This window comes from Mobula hypostoma, chromosome 26, assembly GCF_963921235.1.
Source record: "Mobula hypostoma chromosome 26, sMobHyp1.1, whole genome shotgun sequence".
Lineage (NCBI taxonomy): Eukaryota > Metazoa > Chordata > Chondrichthyes > Myliobatiformes > Myliobatidae > Mobula > Mobula hypostoma.
Window position 1 is genome coordinate 27939258 of NC_086122.1, and position 21347 is coordinate 27960604.

At 38.4% G+C, this 21347-nt stretch overlaps 1 protein-coding gene across 3 annotated transcripts in view; it reads left to right on the forward strand.

Moving 5' to 3' along the window:
* LOC134338197 (dyslexia-associated protein KIAA0319-like protein) overlaps positions 1-21314 on the forward strand; it is a 92275-nt gene extending 70961 nt beyond the window's left edge. For all 3 annotated transcript variants that reach the window (XM_063033849.1, XM_063033851.1, XM_063033852.1), the window contains exons 16-21: positions 738-897; positions 2410-2552; positions 5008-5130; positions 6767-6857; positions 10307-10401; positions 16101-21314. In XM_063033849.1, the coding sequence (XP_062889919.1) occupies positions 738-897; positions 2410-2552; positions 5008-5130; positions 6767-6857; positions 10307-10401; positions 16101-16288 (800 nt within the window). In that variant the 3' untranslated portion in view covers positions 16289-21314. The remainder of the gene's footprint in view (positions 1-737; positions 898-2409; positions 2553-5007; positions 5131-6766; positions 6858-10306; positions 10402-16100) is intronic.
* Positions 21315-21347: the final 33 nt, after the last annotated feature.

The following is a 21347-nucleotide window of genomic DNA, read 5'->3' on the forward strand; positions in this document are numbered from 1 at the left end:
TGGAGTGAAATGACAAGTTTTCTTCCCTGAAGGATGGTTTGAGTCTGGAATTTACTGTCTGAAACGTTGGAAGAGATTGAACTTAATCTTAGGAAGTACTTGGAGGATTGCACTTGTAGAGCTAAAGATCTCTTCAGGTATTATTTAATTTAGAGGGCTGTAGTCTCGAGCTGGGAGTTAGTGTCATTAGGCTAGATAGGTGTTTGTCCTATAAAGCTAATGCCTAACAGCAAAATCTGGGGCATTGGTAAAGTCTAGGAAATCAGAAGCGTCAAATGATAGCAACATACACAAAATGCTGGGGGAACTCAGCAGGGCCAGGTAGCATCTATGGAAAAGAGTAGAGTCAAAGTTTCAGACTGGAGACCCTTCATCAAGACAGCTGAGTTCTGAGTTCAATCTTGCAATCTTGTTTGTGGTTGCAGCATTGAAGAAAGCCATTTAGTGTGTTGAGTCCATAATGCCTCTGAGGAAAACCAGTCCACCCAGCCCTAGTCACCTCATTTCATGAGTAATTAATGCAGAAAAGCAACTAACGCCAACGGGTTCACAAACTACTTCTTGCAATGGTATTTTGCTCTTAATTTCTGCAGCACTGCTCATTAACTCTACTGTTGTGCTACATGGAAAATTGCTTGCTGAATTTGGGTAAGGCATGATGAGTCCAAATACAAATCTTGGACTTTAAAATGTGCTCTTTCAAATAGTGAAAATAAAATTTTCCTTTTTGGTTTTAGATCCCAGAAAGAATGACCTTGTAGAAATAATCTTGGACATCAGTGTCAGCCAGTTAACTGAGAGGCAAAAGGGCATGCTAATCCGGCAAATAGCTGTCCTACTGGGTGTCCTTGATTCGGATATTACTGTGCAAAAAATTCAGCCCTACACTGAACAGAGGTAAGGAGTTTTGTGTTTACATTCCAACAATGATTCTACTTACAAAGTAAGAGTTTTCATGCATCCTTTGAAGGGCCATGAAAGGTACCATGAATAATGATGTTTTCTTTATGAATGGGATATTCTTATCTCATATAACCTTGCATTGAAAAGCATTCTTAGGTGATCTCTTAATTAAATGTAAGCTCCCCCATTTTGTTGCAAACCCTATATCTCAGTTCTAGTTGTACGTAATTTGGACTATGGTATTAATGAATTTGTGGCTAAATTTGCCAATGATGCAAAGATAGGTGGAGGAGCGGGTAGTGTTGAGGAAACAGAGCGCCTGCAGAGAGACTTGGATAGTTTAGGGGAATGGGCAAAGAAGTGGCAAATGAAATACAATGTTGGAAAGTGTATGGTCACACACTTTGGGGGAAGAAATAAATGGGCAGACAATTATTTAGATGGGGAGAGAATTCAAAATGCAGAGATGCAAAGAGACTTGGGAGTCCTTGTGCAAGATACCCTAAAGGTTAACCTCCAGGATGAGTTGGTTGTGGAGAAGGCGAATGCAATGTTGGCATTCATTTCTAGAAATATAGAATATAAGAGCAGGGATGTGATGTTGAGGCTCTATAAGGCACTCGTGAGATCACATGAGTATTGTGTGCAGTTTTGGGCTCCTTATTTTAGAAAGAATATACTGACATTGGAGAGAGTTCAGAGAAGATTCGCAAGAATGATTCCAGGAATGGAAGGGTTACCGTATGAGGAACATCTGGCAACTCTTGGGTTGTATTCCCTGGAGTTCAGTAGAATGAGGGAGGATCTCATAGAAACATTCCGAATGTTAAAAGGCCTGAACAGATTAGATATGTCAAAGTTATTTCCAATGGTAAGGGATTCTAGGACAAGAGGGCACGACTTCAGGATTGAAGGACGTCCTTTTAGAACTGAGATGCAGAGAAATTACTTTCGTGAGAGTGTGGTAATTCTGTGGAATTTGTTGCCATGAGCGGCTGTGGAGGCAAGTCATTGGGTGTATTTAAGGCAGAGATAGATAGCTTCTTGATAAGCCAGGGCATCAAAGGATATGGGGAGAAGGCAGGGGAGTGGAGATGACTGGAAGAATTGGATCAGCCCATAATTGAATGGCGGAGCAGACTTGATGGGCCGAATGGCCCACTTCTGCTCCTATATCTTATGGTCTAATTCATTTTCTTCAGTTTAGATAATAATGAACAAAGTTAGTAATTTCTCTGTAGTAATTGATGCCGGTTATTGGCACTGTGTACTTAAATATTTGACTTTGCATAATAAATTATTTATTGTTCCGTAGTTTCTTTTACTTGATGACCAAATATAGTGGTCCATGTGACCCTTCACAGTTGTTTCTTGTCTAAAGACTGTCTCATTTTTTTTTGTTTACAAAAAATGGTGATAAAGAAGGATTTATGTAAAACATGGACAGTGTAGAATTGTCACTTTAGTCACACAATGTTTTGTGATTCTATTCAATTATTTTCACAGCACGCAAATTATTTTCTGTGTAAGAAATACACAGGCACATCAGGTATTGAAGGGAAAGGATGTTGCTCGCATACTGAAGAATAAATTTCGGAAACAGAAATCAGACTTTCTAATTTTTCGTGCTCTCCAAGTATCTACAGTCAGTGAGTGATAATTATTAGATATTTTTGATTATAGGTATATGCACATGAAGTTACTTAGTTTTGGACTCCCTTTTAAAAAGGGAGGCATTATTGTAAAGAGTAACTGGTCTTATTAATATGATGATCTTATTACCATGAAAAGTTTCAAGTTACTTTTGATCGGAGATCAATTCTGATCACAGAACCTTAAAAACAATTTTATGAATAAATAGCATTGATTCTGTTGGTACCTGGAATAACTTCAAACAAGTTAATCAAGCTCACATTTTTCTTTTTGAACTCTGAGTTTTTGAGGGCTTGTTATACAATAACTCCAAATCTTTATTGAGGAGGTTAAAGGTTAGGGTCCTGTTTTCTGCCCAGTCGTCATCTCACTATCCCACGTTAGAAGAATCTGCAGGGGTAAATAGTTCAGCAAAAACATGTATATATGTTTTTTTCACATTTGTCCATTCCAATGCAGTTTTGCCTTAATGAAGATGTGTGCAAAGAGATTACTTTCATTTATCCTTTTAAATAATGTGAACTTTATCCTTTTTTTTAACCTAAAAAAACTTTGACCTTTGAGTCAAACCCTGTTGTATATGTTAAGAAAAATTAAAACTCCCTGCTTGCTAAAGTCTCGTAGAATCCTCTTTGAAATTACAGACTGGAAAGTAATCTGTCTTGTTCAATTTAAAGACATTAGCATAACTGATAACATTGCATATCCAATGATTCCTATCTAGTTACTACATTCTGTTCATGGGTTACAAACACCAGATTGATGGACACTTTCCATAAGTTTTCATAATGTTATGACAATCAAAAGTCAAGTTTATGTTCATATGTGTGTTCCTATGAACGGCAGAAACTGGTTTAATCTCTTACTCCACTTTTAATAATTGTTATTATCATTCTTGTGTGCTTTTGATGCTGTTTATTATAATATTGTGAAGTATGGTTAGTATATGGAGTTTGTTTTGTGTATTTTCCAACTCAAGGACAGTTGTAAGAGCGAAATGGTAATTACCCAAAGATGGCTTGTACCCATCTTAACTCAAACCGCCACCTAATAGCCACTTAATAGTCCATAAATATACAGGAAAGTGTAATATGGTTATTTAAAATGAGGGTTAGTTGATTTCTAAATGTTATTAATATTGATGCATTAGTGTCAGTTCTAGAATTGCACCATTTCTGGATTTGTCCTTGTTATCAAGATTACTTGCACCAGGTTCTTTCTTTCAAAAAGAAAATAAAACCAAATGGGTACATTTTGCTAACCTGCTCTGCATTTCACAAGCCTGCATGTTCATTATCTGTGATTGTTATATGGTAGTTCTAGTTTGTAACTTGGCAAGTGCTTAATGCTATGGCTTTAGCATGTTTATATAAGTATGGTGCTTGTGTTGCAAATGAATAGAATGAAGTTAATCTATTTGGACTGCTGAACTGATAAACAAAGCTGGCACGAAGTCCATTTGTTTTCAAAGCCAAACAAAATCATTTACTTAAAAGAATTGTATAACTTAATTGATTTACAAAATTAAAATCATTTTGTTGAGCTTTGTTAACGTTTGTAAATAGGTTCCAAATGTAATATTGTATCCTGCCCCATCGTAACACTATAATTTGCATATTTATTCTAGATGTCTACATCTACCAATAACTAAAGAACTAGTTTATGTTGTAGTTCATAAATTACATGATATAAACCTTGTTGTTTACATTTGGTTATGAATTACATGATACAATGTGCAACATAGCTGCTGTAAAGATAACTTTCAGATTACAGAATTTTCAGGGATGTTTAGTTCTCAGGGCAATATCTTGTAAGGAAATTGAAAACATCTTAAGTACTTTTTTAAGCTGTGAAGTTGCTTTCATTGATGCCCATATTGCTTTGCTTAGCCTTGCGAGAGATTTCTACAACTCTTTACAGTATTTCACCAAGGAATGTTTTCTTATGGCACAAGGATTTTATTCTCCCCTCTATTTTTCCCCATACTAAACTCTTGGTTGCCATGCATTGACTCACCATGCAGCCCATCAAGTTTGACTGCTTCTCAGAATGCTATTTGCATGCATGATTAGATTAACTGTCCAGCCACATTTCTGCTTGCCATTAAGAAATGCAGCTTAGTGTGCTTGCAAGATCTTGTGCACATAAATCTCACACAAGTATTGAATTGGTTTACCTCAACTAACTTGTATTTTTATTGGAAAAAAATCTTAACATAAAAAAACTAACTTAGAAATAGGAGTATAGATAGATTTACTTTGGAATAAAGAGCCAACAGGAAATGTATACAAATTCACATGTTTAGAGAAGAATACTCCATGGGTTCTCTATTTATTTGCAACTGAAGCCAAAATAATTCCTTTAAAGTCTAAAAGCATGTTTTTACAGCTAGCCGTTACTAACCTGCTCTGTTCCCCTCCTTCACTTCTATTTGCTGTCTCCTGATTAAAGTTTGTCAGTTGAATTGCTCAGACCATGGTCGGTGTGATTCTTTCAATAAGCGCTGCATCTGTGACCCATTCTGGATGGAGAACTTCATTCGAGCTCACCTCGGAGATGGAGAAAGCAACTGTGGTAAGTTATAGAATGATTGAAGTATTATCAGTCTTTATCTACGGTACTGTGCAAAGGTCTAGAGCACCCTAGCTATATATATGTGCCTAAGACTTTTGTACAGTACTGTATACTTAAAGTATTTAAATAGCTAGTCAGAATTTACTTTTTTCCCATTTGTTATTCTCCTTGATGGGCTAGATTGCAGAAAGGATGTCTCCCCCGTCTGACGAGCCTAGGTCTAAGAGGCACAGTTTGAGAATAATAGTAAACACAAGGAATTCTGCAGATGCTGGAAATTCAAGCAACACACATCAAATTTGCTGCTGAACGCAGCAGGCCAGGCAGCATCTCTAGGAAGAGGTATAGTCGATGTTTCAGGCCGAGACCCTTTGTCAGGACTGATTTGATGTGTGTTGCTTGAGAATAATAGGTTGTTTTAGGACTGTGATGTGGAAAAGTTTCTTCACTTAGATAATGAGCCTTTGGAACTTTTCAGCTTGGAAAACTGCAGACACGTAGTCACTATGTTTATTTGAAACAGATTGTGAGAGTCCTGGATGTGGAGGAAATAGAGCAATGTAATGATGATGTTGAAACATACTGACATTGAGCATCAGCTGTAATCTTGATGAATGGTGGAGCAGCTCAGAGAACCAGATGGTTTACTCCCGTTAACCTACTGAGTTCCTCCAGCATTTTGCGTGTGTTACCCTGGATTTCCAGCATCTGCAGAATCTCTTGTGATGTGTTCTTAATTTCCTCTCTGGTTATTGTAACTTTTGAGATCTTTAATTGTAAATCACAGTGAGCTGTGGAGATTATTCAAGTGGCCATTGATAGATGTTATAACTATGGGGAATGGGAAAGTGGTGTGAGGCCAACGTTGAATCTGATGCTCTTATGCAAACAAATTGATGCACATTATTTTTCACTGCATAATGTATTTGGGGCTGATTTGCTTCATTGTAGTAAACAATAGAGTGCTCTAGGTTAACTTTTATTTATTAATCTCTCTTCTCGTACCTTTCTCTTCCCCACTTCCCTTAAATAAATTGGCATTTGTAAATAAGTAGTTCGGGGAAAATTAATGGGACAGAAAGGAAATATGTTCTCAGGTCTTGAACTGTACTCTTGGGTTTCAATGGAAGTGGCTATGCAGATGCAAGGCACTCCGTCACTTCCCAACATTCCATAGATTATTTCACAAATTTGAAGTTGAAAGAAAACAAGCAGTTGTGGATGAGTTAATCTGAGTCGTTGTGAGGGGGATATGCTTAAATCTGTTATGTAGAAAATGGCAAAATGGCATCTGGAAAGTAATACACTTGGAAAGAGGCAACGTGGATTTACAATGTTGAAGAAATGTGTTGGAACATTTTGAAGGTGTTAACCAAAAGAATAAACCACCTACTTCTTTTTTCATGTTTCTCTTTTTCTCTCCTTCTGGGGCACCTAATTATTTCAGTAATTTTATTTCACATTTCCAGCAGCTTCTGAATAGATGCAAGCTGTTTGGAGCATAAGTAATTTTTGCACCTGAAGTCAACATGCTTGTGGAACATAAATACGTGCATCATAGTAAATCATTATCACATTTGCGTATTTTGGTAAAATTTCAAAATATTTACTTCCTTTAATCTTTCTCTGCCTGTAGAATGGAGTGTGCTCTACGTTGTCATAGCTGCATTTGTCATACTGGTCTCCATTGGCATTTTACTTTGGATGGTACACTGCTTCTGTAAAAGGTGAGAATATCTCTGCAGTCTGCAATGGCTTCTTACTTTGAGTGCTCCTTAAGCCACTTGTATTGTTTAAAAACCTCCTTTGAAGTATGTACATATATTACCTTCCAATCTCATCTACAAAGTTAAATTATTGCTGAATAGAAAGATGAATCACTGATGATGTATTTAAAGGTTTTGCCTGGCTAACTGAATGTGTGTTGCTGTATTTTTATGACACGGCGCTCAGCAACAAAAGAGCCTCCATTTAGTTAGATGCTACATTTTTTTTAGTCTGGTTTAGTTTGATTTGTTGACTAGTAAAATGGCGGGGAGGTTGGTGGACTGGATGGCAAAGTTGCATAGGAGGTTTAAAATACAACTATTCCACAGTTTTGCATTCAGTAGAGGTATGACAGGCTTTTTTTTCCTAATGGTACTGTTGCTAAATCCTTAATACTACTGGAAATTGACTCATTGTTGACTAATTCTATGAGAAGGACAAATTGGGAATGTCCACTATGATTTAAGTGTATAAAACTTTTCGGAAAGTGAAGTGATCCATGCTTGAAGCACAAGGCCCTGAATAACCTTGAGGGTGATGAATGACAAGTCTACTCACCTGTAGCTTGATTGTATTATTGCACTTTTTAAATCCATATTATCTGTCTTTTAAATCAAGAAATCTGAGACTTATTGTTCTGAAGTTAACAGTATACATTTTCCCCTTGTCTATTATAAATGTGCAGTAATCATACTGTGTTCAGTCCAATCCTTTTATATTCTGTTATTTGGTTTGATCAGAGTAGTTACTGTAGCTCCTGTATTGGCCATAACTTATCCCTCAATCAACTTGCCATTAAAAGAGATTATCCAATAATTTTTGCATGCTGTACACGAATTGACTACAAGTTCCCGTGTGGCAGTAGAGGTTATATCAGAGGTACTCCGGTATATAAATACAGGTTTTCTCTTTCTCTTATTATAGAGGCCCGTGTCTTCATTAGGTGGAAGATGGGGGGTGGGCAAATAAAATAGAAAACCTGTCACTATTAAACCTACAGTATGTTGGTGATTTTCAAAAAAGAACTTGCACTGAACAGCAAAACTGAAAGGGCTCCCTGGGGCATAAATAAAATGGAATCTAATAGATTATCAAACTTAAACAAGAAAAGAGGAAACTAACAGGCTTAAGGGTCCCTTCCTCCTTCCCTTTCTCCTGTGATCCACTCTTCTCTCCTATCAGATTTCTTCTTCAGCCTTTTATCTTTCCCTCACACCTGGCTTCACCCATCACCTTCTAGTTATCCTCCTCCTCCTTCCCTCACCTTTTTTTATTCTGGCTTCTTTCCACCTTTCTTTTCAGTCCTGAAGAAATGGGTCTTGGACAGAAATGTCGTCCGTTTATTTATTTCCATAGATACCACCTGACTCTTGAGTTCGTCTCAAAGAGGAGCAAAGAAGTCCTTCTGCAGTTGTACAAGGCCCTGGTGAGACCCCATCTGGAGTATTGTGTGCAGTTTTGGTCTCCAAATTTGAGGAAGGACATTCTTGCAATGGAGGGAGTGTAGCATAGGTTCACTGGGTTAATTCCAAGGATGGTGGGAATGTCATATGTTGAAAGATTGGAATGATTGGGCCTGTATACACTGGTATTTAGAAGGATGAGAGGGGATCTGATTGAAACATATAAGATTATTAAGGGATTGGACACGCTAGAGGCAGGAAACATGTTCCCGATGTTGGGTGAGTCCAGAACCAGAGGCTACAGTTTAAGAATAAGGGGTAGACCATTTAGAAGGGAGTTGAGGGAAAAACTTTTTCGCACAGAGGGTTGTGGTTCTGTGGAATGCTCTGCCTCAGAAGGCAGTGGAGGCCAATTCTCTGGATTCTTTCAAGAAAGAGTTAGATAGAGCTCTTAAAGATAGTGGAGTTAAGGGATATGGGGAGAAGGCAGGAACAGGGTACTGATTGTGGATGATCAGCCATGATCACAGTGAATGGCGGTGCTGGCTCGAGGGGCCGAATGGCCTACTCCTGCACCTATTGTCTATTGTCCCGTATTTTGTGTGTGTTTGTATTATAGTTAGTGTTGGGGTCAATATTTGATGAAATGTAAGAATTGTAGCAAGTGTCTAGAGAGTTTTGCGTTATGAGTAGTTACTGAAAATGGACTGTTCTCAGGAACAGAACCCTAGCATAGCTCATTGAATGCCATATAGGAAGAGGCTATTCTTGACATCTGTACCCTTGTTGCCATGTCATAAGAGTTGTTGTAATCAGTGGTCAGTGCAAAGTGACTTAACGGAATATGACCCTAGGGCGAGTCAATGGCTTAAGGCTTTGTGTCCACAGCTGAATAAGCATTAGCCAGTGTACCATCATGCATCAGTGTGCTGGCCTTTGGTTCTGATGCTGTGGTATTACTGGCAGAACCTTTACTTGTGATCTGGGAGTGCAAGTTCAAGTCTGACCAAGAGACCTGGAGAATTTAAATTCGGGTAATTAAATAAATCAGGAATTTAAAAAAAAATACAGTTAATGGTAATCATGTGCAAAGAGTTAGCAGCCTGTTATTAAAATCTTACCTGGTCCACTCTTATCTTTTGAGCAAAAAAGATTTTCTGTTCTAAGTCTGACTCCCCTGTGTCATGGCCTAGAAAGTTTATTTGATTTAAGGGCTGTAAAGTGAAGTATGGACAATAAAAGCAAAACTGGCCTGTAAATCATGTCCGATGAAGGAATTAGTAAGAACATAAGAAATAGGAGCAGGAGTCGGCCATCCGGCCCATCGAGCCTGCCCCTCCGTTCGATAAGATCATGGCTGATCTGTCCATAAACTCAGCTCCATCTACCTGCCTTTTACCCATAACCCTTAATTCCCCTACTATGTAAAAACCTATCTAACTGTTTCTTAAATGTATTTAGTGAGGAATCCTCAACTGCTTCCCTGGGCAGAGAATTCCACAGATTCTCTGGGGAAAAACGGTTTCTCCTCATCTCCGTCCTAAATCTTCTCCCCTGAATCTTGAGACAATGTCCCCTAGTTCTAGTCTCACCTACCAATGGAAATAACTTTCCTACTTCTATCTTATCTATCCCTTTCAAAATTTTGTATGTTTCTATAAGATCCCCTCTCAGTCTTCTGAACTCCAGAGAGTATAGTCCCAGGCGACTCAATCTCTCCTCATAGGTTAGCCCCTTCGTCCCTGGAATTCAAGGAGAATGTCAAACAGATCTTTTATTTCATTACTTTTGTTAGTGTCCTCCTTTTCTTATTTGAGTTTGATAATCTGTTGTAGATTCCATCTTTTAACTTTTAAGGAACAGTGGTTCCACTTTATAAATTAGTCTGAAGTAAAAAGTTTGCTGCCAAGTATCACACACATATTATCAATCTTCTTATTTTGTTTATAATTAAGATATGAACCTTGGTTGAAATAAATTATAATTATAAATTATTCCTGTTTCAGGCGAAAAGGAAAGCCTAGAAGAAAAAGCAGATATAAAATATTAGATGCAACAGATGATCATGAAAGTATGGAATTTAAGATTACTTCCAAGCCAGGTACTGGGATAAGAAAGAAGCGCTGAAGCTGTGACTTTTGGGGATTGCTGTATAGTTTGTTTACCGCCACTCTCATCTCTTTATGCCCTTTTATCAGTTTTCATTCTCTGTGTAAGGAATATCTTGTTCTGTCTTCCAAAAAGCTATTCAATTTCAGGGAAAAGTTTGCTCCTTTTGGTGTAATAGAAATGTTTTGCTCTTGGAAAATCTACAGAAATTTATTGATGTCTGGACCTCTTGTTGACACAATGACATATCATGTGTTAATATACGTCTTACTCTTCCCACTAGCCAATGCAATCTCAGAATCAATAATAATTTTAATAATTTATTTAGAGCACTTTTCATACACACAATGTAGTTCAAAGTGTTTTACAATGGGATAAAAATACTAATATGAAAATAAAATAAACATGAAAATAAAAGACAAAAATATATTAGTTAAAAGCAAGGTTCAATAAATAGGTTTTGATTTGGTGTTTAAAAGTGTCAGCTAGTTTTAGGTATTGAATTCCATAGTTTAGGAGTGTAGTTCAAAAAAGCTGACCTGCCAATTATCTTTTGTGGGAGATTGTTTAAATTTAAGAAGCTGGCAGAACAAGACTTGAGAGCTCGAGCAGGATTATAAAACAAAAAGAATTCTGTGATGTACTCTTGTCTCAGACCATTAAGAGCTTTAAAAACAAGTAAGGGAACTTTAAATTGACTCTAAAAGAGCTAGTATGGGAGTGATATTCCCTCATCATGGTTTTAGGTGTTGTTGTTGTTGTTCGTCCATTGTACGTCGATGAGGACCTCGACACCATTATGATGGTGTCGAGACTAGCGCGTGACTTGGATTTAAGTGAGGGAGAGTTGCGCAGCATCAGCCTCACTCTCTCTTCCCAATTTCCATCTGGATCCAGTGGCAAGACAGAGTCGAGGCGGCTGGAGATGGGACTAGGCGCAGTGGATGACCAGGATGTCTTCTGTGTCTTGTCCTGCTCTACACATTCCACGACGCTTGCAGAGACCACCTTCTTGACCGTTGGACCTTCCGCTGGTCTCGTCCGCTCAATCCGCCGGAGTCTGTCTTCACATGCTGGGATAGACAACTCCCTATCTCACTGAGGGTTTGAGACCTGTCGGCTACCCTCACCTGGTTTAGCCGGCTTGTCGAAGCCGTTGCCCGGGGTGTGGCCGCTGTCGCATGCAAACAGCTACGGGGAGCCACAGGTGAGAGCTGAGTGCCAGGTGGGGACCAAAGGTGGACTAACCGCCCTGAAAAGGACGCGACATGTTCCCCCACTAGAGCTGCTACCCCTCCCTGACACCCCATACACCCTTTTAGGTAACATACATACTTTTAGGTAAAAGTCTAGCAGCAGTGTTCTGAAATGTGTTGAAGTTTGCCAATAGATTGCTTTGGAAGGCAGGTAAAACAGGCATTGCAGTAATCTAGTCTATTCAGTATAAAGGCATGAGTTAGTTTATCAGCATCATTACGTGACTGGAACAAGCGTGCTTTTGCAATATTTCTTAAGTGTAGAAGTGCTGCTCTGATTACTTTCTGTATGTGGGATTTAAAATTCAAATCTGAATCAAAGATAACACCCAGGCTTGTGGCATCTGATTTTACAAAGGTGGGGGTGGGGGGGGGGGCAAGTTTCCAAGTTTATCAGGAAGTTTATCTCTTTTGGATTTGGGACCAACCAAAAGTATTTCACTTTTATCTTCATTTAGTTTTAGGAAATTATTGCTCTTCCATTTGTTTGAGAAGATGGGGTGTTATCATCATCAGGCTCAACCAAAATAGACAATTTGTGCCACCAGCTTAACTGTGGAAATCAAGTTTATTTTCTCTAATGATGTCTCCTAAGGGGAGCATGTATAAGGGGAAAAGTAGGGGAACAAGGCAGCTTCCCTGAGCAACACCAAAAGGTACATCGTATCTCTTAGGAAACTGATCTCCAAGATAGACAAAAAAAAAAAAAAATTCTTAGCTATGTGAATGAAACCAATTATGGGCACTACCAGAGAGGCCAACCCAGTTCTCAAGGCAATTTAGGAGAATGTTGTGGCCAGTTGTGTTGAAGGCAGCACTTGGATCTAGAAGAATTGGAGCGAGGACTCTGACATCAGCGCTGAGGTTAGAATCGCTGACAATTTCGGTAAAAGCCATCTCCATGCTGTGGTTTGCTCTAAAACCTGACAGAAACTTTTCTAGAATATTATTCACATTCAGAAAGTTGTTGAGTTGGTTGAAAATAACTTTCTCAAGAATCTTGCCCAGGAAGGGAAGATTTGATATAGGCCTGTAGTTAACTAGTACTACACTATCAAAGATGTGAGATACTAGCTAACTCCCAGGAATCAATGTATGTGGGGTAGATCTCAATGGAGCTTGGATTCCATTGCACAGTTAACTTCTGTTCCTGGGAAAAGTTTAACTCAGTACTATCTCAATCAGGGAATCCCTTACAGAGATCAGTCTGTCTAATTTATGGAATTACCAGTTTTCCACATGCTAATCAGGAAGAAAGTTCTGTACACTGCAAATCTGGTACAAACATTATACTGTCTATACCTCCCTCATCCCACATATTCCTATCATTTTTCCAGTTTCCATTTTGAGGTGTCATTTGGGAAGGCTCATCCTTGAAAGAGAGGCATAGTTGTTCAGTTTCCTTGCATCAGTTGTATTATATCTTCACTTCAGTAACAGTTCAGACAGTGACAGTTAAGTTCCTAATGGGCACATTCTAAAAATGCTATATCAGGATATAGAATTTGAAGTGTTGATGATTAGTACAGCTCTTCAGTCCCTGTTGCTATTTTCAGACAGAATAAGAAATGAAAATTCACTGTGGGGATGCTTATCTGAACCTAGGACCATTTTTAGTTTACCAGTTGTGCAATTGTTCCTCCAAGTTGACATCATTAAAACTTCCAACTTCAGTACCACTTTTGAGGCACTCCACTGTTGGTCAGTGATACCTTTTAAAATTGCTGTAAACTTTATACATAAAAATTTATTAGCACTTTGCAGCAGGGATTCCCAATCTTTTTTTATGCCATAGACCCCCAAAGGGTCTGTGGCCTCCAGCTTGGGAGCCCCTGCTTTACAGTTTAACTGTTTGTGACTTTATGAATAATCTATCACCCTCAGCTGTCTTATTGAGCTGGCTACCAGTACCAGCATTTTTGTACAACCTACAGAACTTGTGTTACAAATGGTAAATAATATGATTATGTAGATGGACAAAACGACCAGAGGGTTATAAAGGGAATAGTTCCTTTGATATGCTTAAATGGGGAGAAAATGTGTCTGGTAAGATGGAATCTTGAGAAAGCTGGTGAAGATTGTGAAGGGTGATCCAATAATACAGAAGTTGCTGGGGTTGAAGGTGAAGACTAGGGGACCCTACCCTTGCTCCCTCCAGGAGAAGAAGGAATGAGAACATGGGAAATATATGAGATGTAGGCAAGGTCTCTGACCAGTAAGTCAAAAGGAAAGCAACAGTTCAGGAAGGAAGAAGACATTTCAGTGGTGCCCGTACAGAAAGCCTCATCACTGGATCGAATGTAGCAGAATCAAGAACTCGGAGAATGGACTGGAGTCCTTGTAATGTGGGAGAAAGTGTAGATGACGTTGCTGTGGGAGTCTTTGTTTATGGACATCTTTTGTTAGCTGACTTCTAGTGGTGGAGACAAAGCTATGGTGGTGCAGGCTAGTGGTGGGAAGAGTTGGGTTGGAGATGGACCATGTTAATGTGGGAATTTGCAGCAAAGGTAATGAGCTATTTGGGTCCTGTGCGAGTCCAGGAAACAGCACCAACGTAGTTATCGAGTATTGGAAAAAGCGCTGGGGAAGAGGCCCAAATAAGACTAAAAGTTCTTCCATATAATCCATCCACAAAATGAAAGGCACAGCTTTGGTCCGTGTGAGTTTTCATAACTACACCCTTGATCAACTGCTGTTGGTGCAACCCATTCATTTGAGGTGAGAACTTAACTTATCACCATTTCCCTTGTCTCATCGAAGTCTGTATCAGACTGTAATAGATGATCTTCTTACTCTCCAGATACTCATAATATTAGAAATTATACTAGCAAGAAACTCCAGGAAAAAGCATCCCAAAACACTTCACAGTCTAGAACTAAAGTTGACATTGAACCAAAGAACCAAGGCTGTTTTAAGAGTGGTAGATGTTTGAGATGGGTAGATGGAACTTGAGGGAGTTCTACTACTTGAGACCGAGACAGTTGGCACCGTGGCCAGTAATGTTGGGGGTGAAAGGAGGAAAGGGTGCAAAGTGGGCCAGAGCTGGAAGAATACCAGGTTATCAATGGGCTGTAGGGTTGAGTAGGTACTAAACTAATATGTGAATATATAAACTTGAACCTTTAGCAAATAAGGAGCCATTGGAAGTCAATAAATATGGAAAGTAATGGTCATTGATGGCTATATTTTGGATTAGTTGAAGTTTATAGATTTTCTATAAACTGTAGGTTTATAGAGGTCTTTATACCCTCTGGTCTTAGAAATTGCTACCAAGGGAAATGGATATCTACCCTATTTATATTGATCTACCACTTGCCTCCTTCACTTCAGGGAAAACAGACCCAGCCCATCCAAATCACCCCTAATAACTCATGTCCCCGATATAGGCAGTGTACTTGTGAAACATGTCATATGCCGCCTTCACTTCCCTGTCAACCTGCTTTACCACTTCCAAGAAACTACTTGTGCCCCAACAACACTCCTCCGATCTGCCAATCCCTTTGCAAGTCCTGCCCTGATTTAACTTCCCAAAATACATCATGTCACACTTGCCTATGATTGTTAGGATTTGTTTTCAAGCACCATGTCATAACAATCTAAGTATTCTATAGGATTGAACCTCCTGTGTACTGTGGCCAGAATATCAATAAATGTGATTTATTATGGATAATAACAAATTATTGTCATGTCATATATGTATAAGCATGGGCATAGATCTCAGCTGGTTGGTGGTGTAGTGGCATCCGTACCGGACTTCGAGGCGAGAGCTCCCAGGTTCGAATCTGGCCGGCTCCTTGCATGCTTTCCATCTGTGCTGGGTTGAGCGTCGAGCAAGCAACTCGGCCTCGTAAAAAACCAGTCACATACTATGCAAAGGCCGAGGGTGCCGACTGATATGCCACAAGGCGCGGAGACGAGCAACAATGGGCATAGTACTATACGAGATTTAAAGGGATTTATTTCTGTTGGCCAAACTGCAATTGACTTTGTAAATTCTTACATAACTGGTTTAAAATGAATGATCATTTTTGAAATGAGTGTAATTTGTTATTAATGATCTTTGATGACTTTTTGGGCCAGGTTCTAAAACTTGGCTGAGATTCTCCTATTCTGTTACTTTTTGATGGGTAATAAAATTTCGATATCTTTAGGTATACTAAAATGCAGTTTTCCTAATTTGGTTAAATCAGCAAAGTACATTATCTTCAAAATGGAGTTACAGCTGGATAATAATTTGTAGCATTGATTTGAATATGCCGGTTGTAGCATAAGTTCAACTCTGCTACTTGAATTCATAAAATTTATATTCTCAGTTACCTAATAAGTGGTGTTATCAAACTTGGCAGTTTCAGGAGTGAAAATTCTAACCAAGACAGGCTAATGTACCCACCGCCCCACTTGTGTTACAACATTGCTGATAAACGTCTCATTATAGTTGGCAGGCTGAAGGCTCCAGCACAGAACACCAGCTTAATGATCTCGGAATCCGAACTTGACAGTGATGAAGCTTTCTTCACCTGGCCAGACAGAGAGAAAGGGAAATTACTTCAAAACCAGAATGGATCAATCCACAATGGCCAAATAGTTCAGAAATGTAAGAAGCAAAGAGAAGAAGCTCTATAACTGGAATCTACCTGCCAGACTTGTACAAACTATAGATCTAGGGTAGAACCTTTCTCCCAGTATTTCACTGTTACTGCTCAGTAAAATGAAGATTGATCTGAAGCAATAGTGACTGCTGCATGGAGAGAGAGAGTGTGTGCACACAGTCCCTGTGAAATCAGTGAGTTCAGTAGCCCACTTCTTGTACTGGTCTACAGAAGTTTAACAGAGCTGGTTTCTTGCTTGATGGCCAGAAGGAAAGACACACAGGTGGGGTGTAAACTGGCCATTTAAAAAAAAAAGTTTTCTTTTGGTATGATTCCACCTGAAACATTTCATTCATTCCTGAAGCTGAAACGATAGGTGCAGACTGTCTGCACTGTTGTGGTTTTGATATCTTGTACCTCCAGTGAGACGCCCACTGGAAGCCAATTGTATTGCAAGCATGAAGGAAATCACAAAGAATCAAAAACTGTGGAGGAGAACACACTGGATGTCCTGTGAACTTCAATGATCACCTGAGATATGCATATGACCCTTTTCTTCAGGTCGCTGACTTTATAAATAACTGAAATCTGTGGAAAGCTAAATACTGTGATGGTAAACCTATCCTGCAGTACTGGATAACTCACAATGAACTTTCACCTGTCTCCTGTTGAAGAATTACCATAGGCGAGCACAAAGAGGAGTTTGTTATTTTCATCTGTTTATGTTAACACCTCTGTAGAAAGTTGCACAACTGGTAATGATCCCTAGTCGTCTTCACTTTATAAAAATAATTGTCACTGCTTAAACTTTTTTTTTGTGAATATTGGGAATGTGTTGTTTTCAAAACCTCTTATTTGTGTGAAATATTAACAGGGTGATTTTTTTAAATTGATTCATTGATGGGAAGGAAATGCTTTGTAATGTTACTTCATTTGAATGTAAGTCAATATTTGCTGCTGGCTTGTTTTACTTTTAACAACAAAGTCTTCCTTTCAATACACTGGCACCAGAGCACATCTTGACACTGGTGAAAAATCCAATTGGTAATTACTTGATATCAAATAGATGAATAATGTAATTAGAAAGTGTTAACTCCCCAGATATAGTGCCTATCAGTAACAGAGATAACCCATTTAATTCTTTTTGAAATGTACCTTTTGTACACCAGCAAACTGCTGTGCTGCCGATAATGAAGTACATGTTTTAAACTATGTTCTTTAAATTAAAATGGCAAAAATGTGGTCAATATAACATCTGAATGTCTTCTATATAATGTACAATGCGAATTTGTCAAAAAATGTTTTGCTGATCTAATCTCTTGGAACAGGACCACTATGTTAGATGGTGACTGTGTCTCACTAAGTCTTGTGTTATTGATATGTTGCTCTGCTGACACTTCAACGATTTAAAAATAAAATATGCTGGATAATTTAATGCTGAGCAGGTCAGACTGCATCAGTTAAAGCTTCAGGTCGCTGACCTAGAGGGCTGAGGAGAACTTAGTGGATGAAAACGTTAACTATCTTTCTCTCCATTGATGCTGCCTGACCCGCTGAGAGTTTCCAGCATATTTAGTTTGAATTTAACTCAGAAACTTGTTGAAACCATCACTGCTCTGCTGTCAGGTGAAATGTGGGTTCCAAAAACATGATACCAATGATGTAAATTGGGTTGTTTATAGTGATACGAGTAACATGCTTTATGGAAAATGTCAGCCAAACCAAATATGAATTGCTGTGTATGAAACTGAGCCAAATTTGGCAAATTTACAGATATTTTTATTTTAGTGCTTGTAATCTGAGCCTCATACTTTTTAAAAACATGTTATAGGTCACAACTGATTTAATGGGTAAGTGACTTTGTGTTCAAAGTACATTTATTATCAAAGTATGTATACATTGTACAACCTTGAGCCAGCCACAAAATAAGAAACCCAAAAGAACATCGACAAACACTCAATACGCAGAGAGGGGGGAAAGAAAACAAATTGTGCAAACAATAGAAGTAAGCAAATAGCATTTAGAATGGAAGTGAGTCCTCAGACACGAAGCCCGGAGCAGGCCCTCGGCCTCAGCCTCAGTTTAGCACATAGCCGAGTAAATGTTGCGGAGCCCCCGCACACTAAGCCTGGAGCAATCAGAGCTTCCAAAAAGACACTCTGGTGGTGTGTGCTGGAAAAACCACGATAGTTTGCTTCAGTTTTCTCGGGTTGCAAAGAGGAAAATTATTCACATGGCCCTTAACGAGCGCACTAGGGACAAGTTTACGTTTAGTCATGATGCCTTGTATCTAATAACAAAAAGAAAATGCAAATGTCAAGTAGAGGCAAAAAATGCAGTAGAGAACTCGCATTTCAACATGGTTCAAAAACACTAGCTGATATTGCATATTCAAAGCAATAGAAAGGGAGAAATTCAATATTTTAGTAATCAAAGACCTTTGTACATCACATGTCAAGTGTGTAGATTGAAGAAGGCCCAGAAGCTCCTATCAAGAAGGATTTTAAATGTGAATTGATACTTACTGAAAACTTTTCAAGTGCAGTAGTTTGTATTGTGGAGAGTTGTGACAGTCAATTTATCGTGGTAACTTCCTATAACCATCAAGATACATGACCATTTTTTCTTAAATTAATGTGTGTCAGCCAAGAGAAGTTTTTATACATTGCAAGAACACTGCTATTAATAACACCCATGGATATTTTATCCACCTCAAGATAGCAGGTAAAGAAAAGGTTATTTGTCGCATCTACATTGAAACTTCGAACCATACAGTGAGGTATGTCATTTGCATCAAATCAGCAAGAATTACGCTGGGGGGAAGCTTGCAAGTGTCACCGCGCTTCCAGCACCAACATAGCATGCCTACAACTCTCTAATCCTAACTGTACATCTTTGGAATGTGGGAGGAAACTGGAGCTCCTGAAGGAAACTGAGAACGTACAGCCACCTTACAAACAGCAGCAGGAATTGAATCACGATCGGTAATCACTGGCGCTGTAGAGTGGTTGTGCTAAGCAATACCTAGCCTGCCACCCCGAATTATCCAGTAGTTGACTTTTCCAAGCTTCTGTTTTAGAAAGGGGTTGATTGTCATTCAATCAAGCTTTGCAGAATAACTATCCAGTGATACCATTTTGAATGTGATACCAGGAGGAGGGAGAAATTTCTAAACTTGATCCATATAAATATGGTTTACTAGCCAGTTGATTATGGTTAATGTGGGAGCTCACAGTTACTTTTATCCATGTTCTACTAGGTTACCATGTTCTTGCAGCTTTCCTCCATGTGGGATTGGTAGGGAAGGAACAGATGTTTGTATTCTTTTGCAGCTTGACATTCTATCAACACCTTTCATTCATTCAGGCCACAAAGTAAGAACTATCTTCAACCCATTTATCTACCATTTGGCAGTCACAGGATATAAGGGGCAAATTGATTTGGGATCATTTCAGGGCACCTGAGAGGCAAATTTTTCCACACAGAGGGTGGTGGGCATATGGAATGAGCTGCCAGAAGTGGTAAAGGCAGGTACAATAACAATTGTTAAAAGACATTTGGGCAGGTATGTAGATAGGAAAGATTCAGAGGGAAGTGGGAGGAGTTCAGGATGGAAACCTGATCAACAGGGATGAACTTGACCAAAGGGCCTATTTCCAAAATGTATTGCACTGTGACTGAGTAATTTTATGTAGAACACTTAATTCCGATTATTTCCTTAGGTGTATATGGCCCGACTCATTATGACAAGAAACAATAGATTTCCCCTTGTATTTTTTGATGACTTATTTTTGTCAACGTTTCTTGTGGAGATGCTGAGTCCATCCTAGATAGCTGTGTTATATTTTCCACGGAACTTTATCTCTGCCAGTTTAATTTTATTGATGGTGATTACGTTTTTTCTTAAATATGAACATGTATTAATTCTGTATTGTATCTAGGTAACAGAACTCCACTTAAATTTTGATACATTGTCCAAAAACTTACAAAGCATACATGGTAATGTTTGTGTAGTGTTTGTTAAAACTCATTGAAAGGCCCATATTGATAATCTGGTTAAAATTTTAGAAATCTTGCGATTGTTATAGATCCATAAATTTTAAAATGCTACTAATCTGGAAGGAATCATAAGGGTTCCCAACCTGGAATCCACAAATCCCTCAGTTAATGGTAAAGCTCTGTGGCATGTTTTTTTTTAATGGTTGGGAGCCCCTGGTCTAGAATATCTAGAGTAAATTTAAATGAAACAGCATACATTCACAGAGAGAGCCACAACTAAATATTACATGGGCTCTTGAAATTTATTGAAAGACATACTGTGTAAATTGTTTCTAATGGAACATTCTTTTGATACCCAATAAATTTCTACTCCAGTGTATTTCTGGACAACAAGCTTGTTACATACAAGAAAACTTAAAATTGCTTAATACAAGATGTTTTAAGCTTTATTACCATTTCTGCTATTTTTATATGTTAAACATTGGCAGTGACAAATTAAAACTCATGTAAACGGGCAAAAGCAAGTAAACGGAATGTTATATCAGGTCAAAACTTAAATGTTGGAAATTGGTATACAATTTGACTATAACATGTAAAATGAATTTTGCATCCACAGGGACAGCTATGTCCAATCTGCCTCAGAATTTTTATACGTGGCCTGTCTGGCATCTTCTTGTGGCTACTGGGCTCACTCAAATTTGCAACTTAGAAACGTAAAACTTGTTTCAAATGTATTAATTCTTACCTCCCACTGAATTATTTTTACTATGCCTGTGTATTGTGAACTGAATAAAATCTAGTATGAATTACTTTAAAAAAACACCTTATTTGCCAATAAATGAGCCATTCAATTTTCAGTATGTTTATGTAATAATGTTTTATCCTCAATTGTCTATAACCACTTCTCAGACTTGTGATCTAAGTTAATAATGTGCAGCAAGTGTATAGTTATCTCACTGTTACAAATTTGAATACTTAGTGTTTTAATTTTCGTCCATTCAAGGTGTGAATCTATGACATTTGACATTTTGGTTTGATTTTTTGCTTACTATGACAAAATTAAAAATAATACAATATTTTATCAAATTAAACTT